At 36.8% G+C, this 7,441-nt stretch overlaps 1 protein-coding gene across 1 annotated transcript in view; it reads left to right on the top strand.

Moving 5' to 3' along the window:
• The window catches only part of LOC106867680 (dynein axonemal heavy chain 6-like), a 319,316-nt gene that overhangs the window by 287,707 nt on the left and 24,168 nt on the right, over nucleotides 1-7,441 (top strand). Inside the window, exons 69-70 of the mRNA XM_052973027.1 lie at nucleotides 223-390; nucleotides 2,303-2,389. Of these exons, the coding sequence (XP_052828987.1) occupies nucleotides 223-390; nucleotides 2,303-2,389 (255 nt within the window). The remainder of the gene's footprint in view (nucleotides 1-222; nucleotides 391-2,302; nucleotides 2,390-7,441) is intronic.

Genomic DNA, 7,441 nt, shown 5'->3' with positions numbered 1-7,441 from the left:
TACATCCCCATAACTTAGCGGTTCGGCATAAGAGACCGATAGAATAAGTACTAGGCTTACAAAGAATAAGTCCTGGGGTCGATTTGCTCGACTAAAGGCGGTGCTCCGGCATGGCCGCAGTCAAATGACTGAAACAAGTAAAAGTGTAAGATATTAATTTGTATTTAATTTGTTTATAAATATGCAATAATGTTAAAATTTGAATCCATTACCATTTTAAAGAGACAAGAAACATTTAATTTGGTCAGTGCTGTTCTTGCCATGCAACCAAGAATTGCTGGAGGAGAAATGAAGTCAGGAGATTCTATTGTATTGGACTTGATTGAAAGCATTGACAAGAAAATCATAGACAAACTTGATATTGAACAAGCCAGTAAAATTATCTTTGATGCAAGTATTATTTAAAAGAATCACTTTATATCTTTATTTCTTGTCATATATTTTGAAATATGTATTTAAATTAATACAATTCTATATCTCTGGGATGAGGAATTTATATTATGTCCACTATTTACATAATGTCTGACCATTTTGAAGGTTGCTTTCACTTACAGGTGTCTTGTGTCAAAATTGGTTGTTGTATCAGAATTTCAAACCTAACCCATTATTTGATCTTAGGTTTTACACTGTTCTTATGCTGCTGTCTGCATTTTCTGACACTTTTCACTTTGGTTGATTTTGTTGTGAATTCACCTTAGTGCTTTAAATGGGATTGAACTCAAAATCTCTAGGTGACTGAATTACATTAACCAAAACCTTTAGCCACTACACTATGTCCATAGGCAGTGACAGAGCGAATTTTTAAGGCTTGTAAACCTAATGTCTATGTAATCTATTTATTTAAATTGTTGGCTGGATTATTGCAGATTTTTGCACACCTTTTCTTTTCTTTTTGCTGTGAGGATCAGCAAAAGCTTAGTACATTATCTGGTTTAATGTTATCTCTTGTCATATGAGTGCTTTTAGCAGAAGAATTCAAACACTTGTAAACATTTGGACCTGGCTTCCAGCAGAAGGTTATCACAATCCTATCACACCAACTGCATTTTCTTGTGAATGGTGTCACAAGTTTACAGAGAGTGCAAGTTGGAAAACAAAAGATTTTAGAGCAGAATCCTGCTGCTTGATAGTACAAGAGCCTAAACCCGGGTAATATCTCAGAAAGTTGCCCTACCAAATGGTGCATGATCTCATATCTTTTTTCTACCTCAGTTCATGAATAATGCTCAAAGGATCATAAGATTTTGAGGGAGCAGCCCCCACCCCCACCCCAAGGCCACTCTCATTTGATTGGGCTGCTAACATGTACTGAGGTAATGGGTTACTATGGTATTGTGTTTTCCTCTTCCCCATCCACTAACAGATCATGCCAAAACTAGTATGAACATGTCTTAGTCAAAGTCTAACAAAGATCTGGACAATTCTCTTCCTCCTCTTCTCAAGTGCTTGTGGACACCTCTCAATTCTGGTTTCCACACACCCCATACTAGCACATCACCTTTTAAACCTGCTCTCTAGGAAATAAATCTCTCACCCATATTCAGACTAAACTGTTTAATCAGTGGTGTCTATAGCTTTATAGTAGAGGAAGGAATAAACACATGAGAGCAAAGAACTCTCTCTCTCTCTTTTCGATTTACAGGATCATACTCAAAGTAGTTTCGTCACTCGCATGCACCATCTTTGCTACATTCACCCACCTTTTTTTGAAATTTTCACGAGACAAAACCTGCCTCTCCATTCTCACCTTCCTTTTCAAGTGGTACTTGAAAAAGATGATGAGCGATTGGCCAGAGAGGTAAGTGTTTGTCTCTAATCCTTTCACTCAAGTCCACCACACACATTCTTTCACCATGGCCACCAGTACGATGAAGACTGCCTTGTCTTCCTGGTTGAGGGAAGGTGGCGGACCAATTGTCACGACAGACTTGGCTGATAGGCAGACTTGTACCACACGTGACAGCAGCTGTTCGGCATAAACCCACTGGTCTGAAATGGTTGGACACTGCATGAGTGCATGCAGAACGGATTTTGTTGCTCTGACCACATCTCGGGCAAGTCAGTCTGGTGTGTTGGAGAAAGAAAATATAATAAATCTAGTGGTAACTATTAGCAAGTTTCAAAGTAAAGGGAAGACAATTTCAGCAAATCAAGAATCATTTTCACAAAATAAATTTGTATTTTTAGAACTAAATTTGATTTTGGTTTGCAGGCAGTAGGCTAACTATTTGTATTCTTTACTGTTATTAGACGTCATTAGCATAGCATTTTTATACGTCTCATAATTATTTTCTTTCAACAGCTTGATGAGAAAGGAAGAGTGAATTCATTAACTACAGTGTTAGGACAAGAGGTTGACCGCTTCAATAAACTCCTTTCAGTTATAAAGGTAACAAGCTTTCATTTTCAGTATTTTTATATTAGTGCCTTCAACAGAACAAAATGTTTCTAATTAATTAATTTCACGAGAGAAAAAACTATAATAAAACTATGTCTGCTTCTCTTATCTTTTATGCTTTTCAGTGATTTAACTATGACCATGCTGGAGCACCGCCTTGAAGAATTTTAGTCAAATGAATCGACCCCAGTGCTTATTTTGTCTTTTTTCTTGAGCTTGATACTTATTCTATCGGTTTCTTTTGCTGACCTGTTAAGTTACAGTGATGTCACTTAACTGTAACCAGACCAGTTTTCAGGAAAGATTGGAAGTGAATGACACTGCTTGCATGATGGTGACATTCATTTACAACTGCCGTGCTATGTCAAGATAGTAAAACACACTTGCATATAAGACACACATGCATGCATGCACACTCGTATGTACGCATGCACGCACACACACACACACAATGAGTTTCTTTCAGTTTCTGTCTACCAAATCCACTTACAAGGCTTTGCCTGGCTTAGGGCTATATTAAAGAAACTTGCCCAAGGTGCTGTTCTGTGAGACTGAACCTAGAGCCATGTGATTGAGAAGCAAGCTTCTTACCACACAACCACACCTGTGCCTATAATCTACAGAAACAGAAAATTTTTGTTTGATAACAGCTGTTGCTTGAGAAAAGTTTGGGTCAGTTTGATTGTTTTGATTTCAAACCCTTTGATATTTGGCAATGTAGGGCTTCCTTTACTCATGACTAATCATGGATACCTGGAATGTTTCTCTCTAAGACCTGGGCTCAGGCAAAGGTTTTTTTTTTTTTTTTTGCAGGAGATTAGTAGTCACAGAGAAATATTACCTTACTTATAAACAGATGGGGGTTGGTGGCATGAAAGGCATCTGGCCATAGAAAATCCACCTTGACAAATTCCACCCAGCCCATGCATAATAAAATGTAAAATAATTGTTAGCTCTTTAATATATATGTGTATGGACGAGGACAGATGTGTGATGAAGTGCCGATTTCTAACAGTAGAAAGAACCTATGGAAGAGGTAGACTCAGGAAGGCATGGGATGAGGTGGGGAAGCATGCTCTTTTAATGTTGGGCCTCATGGAGGCAATGACAAGTGACCGAAACCTTAAATAATATGCCATGCTTGAGAAGCCCTGTCAAGCTAAGTGAAATCACAGTCATGGTCAATGCCAGTGTCACATAACTGGCACCCGTGCTGGTGGCACATAAAAGGCACCCTTTGATCTTTGGGCCTTGCGGAGGCAGTGACAAGTGACTGAGACCTTTGGTAATATACTGTGCTTGAGAAGATCTGTCGAGCCAAGTGAGATTGTAGTTGTGGTCGATGCTGGTGTTTCGTAACTGGTACCCATGCCAGTGGCATGTAAAAAGCACCCACTACACTCTTGGAGTGGTTGGTGTTTGGAAGGGCGTCCAACTGTAGAAACCATACCAAATCAGATTGAAACCTGGTGCAGCTCCCCAGATTACCAGTTTTCAGTCAAACAGTCTAACCCATGCCAGCATGGAAAATGGATGTTAAATGATGACAATGATGATGGTACATGCAAGTCTCCCCTCTCCACACTATCAGTGATGTCCAAGGGACAGGCAAGGGCTGTTACAACTTGGCATCAGTCTTGTTACCAGCATTGCCATTAGAACACAATGATGATGCAAGACATATCATCCGATGTTCTAAAACTTCCTGACAATCTTTCACCCTACATTGGTATTTTTCCATTAATCCTGAAAGGATGAAAGGCAAAGTTGACCTTGGCAGGATTTGATCTTACAGTGTTAAGAATTGAAACAAGCATCATGAAGTCTTCTAGCCAACACTCTAGTAGCCATAACAATTTATTGGTGTCTTTATTAGACATTATTAGCACCAACTTAAGACAGGTACTTTTAAGCATCGTCAGCTGTAATCAATAAGCAATAAATACATGGCTTGAGTTTCATCAGTGGGCCTGTTGTTCTTTTTTGCTTCAAATGTTGAATATTATTTTCATTAATATTTTAGCAGTTAACACATTAAGGTTCATTTTGATCTGTCCAGAGCTGTTAAGCTAAATGTTAGTAATATCAATGTTTGGTAATTAACATGATGTCAACTCTAACGAAGGTAATCTCTCAATCTGATTATTGCTTTATTTTTGTTATTTTACTTTGCTGTCTGTCAAATTGTTGGAACATATAAAATATTGTTTGACTTAGTCTTAAAAGTAAAGCTTTGTTAGCAAAGTCTAAATACTTGTAAAGTATATAGTATGCATGTGTGGCTGTGTGGATAAGAAGCTTGCTTCCCAACCATGTGGTCTTGGGTTCAAGTTCAGTCCCACTGAATAGCACCTTGGACAAGTTTTTTTTTTTAAATATAGAACGACATATTGGATGATATAGTCCGGGATAGTCTGTCCCATAAAAGACAAAATGCTTACAGATGTCTCTGTGTTTGTCCCCCGGCACTTGGTGGTGGTGGTGGGGTGGGGGGGATAATTTGCTGTTGGTTTGTTTATATTCTTGGGACTTAGTGGTTTGTCAAACTCCAGTACTTTTATTTTTTTAAGTCTGGCACTTATTCTATCAGTGTCTTTTGCTGAACAACTAAGTTATAGGGACATAAACACACCAACACCAGTTGTCAAGCAGTGGTGGGGAACAAACACAGATACAAAAATACACAGACACACACACTGATATACAACAGGCTTCTTTCAGTTTCTGTCAATCAATCCATTCACAAGACTATGGTTGGACCAGGACTATAGTAAAAACTTGGTATTTGTTTGCTCAAATTTTTGCAATTGAGTGTACTTAAAACATTGATGTAATAACCAAGTGCTTAAAATCTAGTAAATATTATTTCAATGTTATCAAAGTGTAGCAATTTCACTGAGAAAGGACAAAAACTCCTTGAGAAAAGTAAAGAAAAATTTTGTTGTTTTTGGGAGGGTCAGTATGCTAACAATAAATACCTGCACTGGTTCAATTTCACTTCTTTATTATTTGTCACTCTGTTAGCTTTTTAATCAACTAACTAATTGATTGTTTGAGAGAGCATGTCATTGAGGAGATAATGAATGTTTGACAAATACAACTGATTAATTGAATGATTAATCAAACTATCAGTTAGTCAGTTGGTTAAACAGCTAACCAATTGATAAATAATAAAAAAGTGAAATTGAACTGATGCATGTATTTATTGACATAATGACCCTCCCGAGACAATAAAATCTATTTCAACACATGAGTTCACGTCAAGAATTTTGCAAACCAAATATAAAAATGAAATAAGGGGAAACTGTTTCTGGGAATATGAATCTAAGGAAGTCGGTGTGAGGCTGAAGACAATGTTCTTTTCAAATCATTATCATCATCATCATTATCATCAACATTTAATGTTCATTTTCCATGCTGGCATGGGTTAGACAGTTTGACAGGAACTGACAAAGCCAGGGACTACACCAGGTTCCATAGTCTGTTTTGGCTTGGTTTCTATGGTTGGATACCTTTCCTAATACCAACCACTTTACAGAATGAACTGGGTGCTTTTTATGTGGCACCACCACCAGTGCTTTTTACATGATACCAGCAGCACCCATGCTGTTGGATGTTCCAAAATTCAATTTAATCATCGTATGAAATTAATCAGTTGTAATTTTTGTTTCTCTTGTATGAAATATCCTTTCTATTATAGGTACAAGATTTCTTTTGTATGAAATATAAAACAAACATCCTCAAACTGTGATGACGACTTTTATTGTCTTTTTCTTTTCTTGGTTACCACAAAAGGTCCTTTGTCTCCTTGGCTTTGAGATTCTCCATTTCTTTGAGGTGGGGATGTGTGCAAAAGTATTCTAAATACAACTTATTCAAATGATTTTTAATCGGAATATTTCTACACAAGACAACTTATACATGTTTTTAGATCAGACCATAGCTATATCGTACATGTAACTTTTAATGTGATTAGTTAGACCAGACTTTTAAATGCAGCATGTTAGATTAAATCAACTTATATATTTATTACATTTATTTACTTGATGTAAATGTATTTTATCTTTTAGTAAGTGATTTCCTAATAGAACTTCATGTTTGAAATTAATTGCTAAATCAAAAGATAAACAATATTTTCTAAACAAAATATTGATTGTTTTTATTGAAAAGCTTTGTTTTTCTATTGTCTTTTTATATGTTTGTTCTAAACAATCCAAGTTTACAAGCTATCTGTTAAAAGCTCTTGCATTTTAAAATTTTCTTACATTTATATTCTATTGTTTAATAACTATAATTTAGTATCCCAGGTGGCAGAGCCTTTTTGCATACCAGGCAAAAATGCTTAGCAATATTTCATCTGTCTTTGTGTTCTGAGTTCAAATTCTGCCAAGGTCAACTTTGCCTTTCGTTCTTTTGGGGGTCAATAATATGAGTACCAATTGAGTACTGGCATCAATGTAATCAACTCACCCTTCCCCTGAAATTGCTGGCCTTGTGCCAAAATTTGAAATCAATAATTTAGTCACCCAGGCAGCAAGCTGGTAGAACTGTTAGCATACTGGGCAAAATGTTTAGTGGCATTTCATCTCTCTTTACATTCTGAGTTCAAATTCTGCCAAGGTTGACTTTGTCTTCCATTCTTTCAGGGTCAGTAAACTAAGTACCAGTCAAGCACTGGGGTTGATGTAATTCACTAGCCCCTTCTACTGAACTTGATGGCCTTGTGTCAAAATTTGCTGCTAATTGCAACATCATGTATTTTTAATCGTTGTTTTACTATATCAGTAGTGGTTGATTTTGTCTTACTGGGCAGTTGTAAGAGAATACTCATGATTGAAGAAGTCCAAACAGGTAGAAGGAAAGAAAGAGAGAAAAGTAGGTAGGTAGGTAGATAGATAGATAGATAGATAGATAGATAGATAAATGCATAGATAGATAGATAGATAGATAGATAGATAGATACTCTTTTACTTGTTTCAGTCATTTGACTGTGGCCATGCTGGAGCACCGCCTTTAGTTGAGAAAATCGACCCCAGGACTTAT

The sequence above is a fragment of the Octopus bimaculoides genome, chromosome 14, assembly GCF_001194135.2.
Source record: "Octopus bimaculoides isolate UCB-OBI-ISO-001 chromosome 14, ASM119413v2, whole genome shotgun sequence".
In the NCBI taxonomy this organism is placed as follows: domain Eukaryota; kingdom Metazoa; phylum Mollusca; class Cephalopoda; order Octopoda; family Octopodidae; genus Octopus; species Octopus bimaculoides.
The sequence above is the reverse complement of the archived record's forward strand: the minus strand, read 5'-3'. Positions and strand labels throughout refer to the sequence as shown.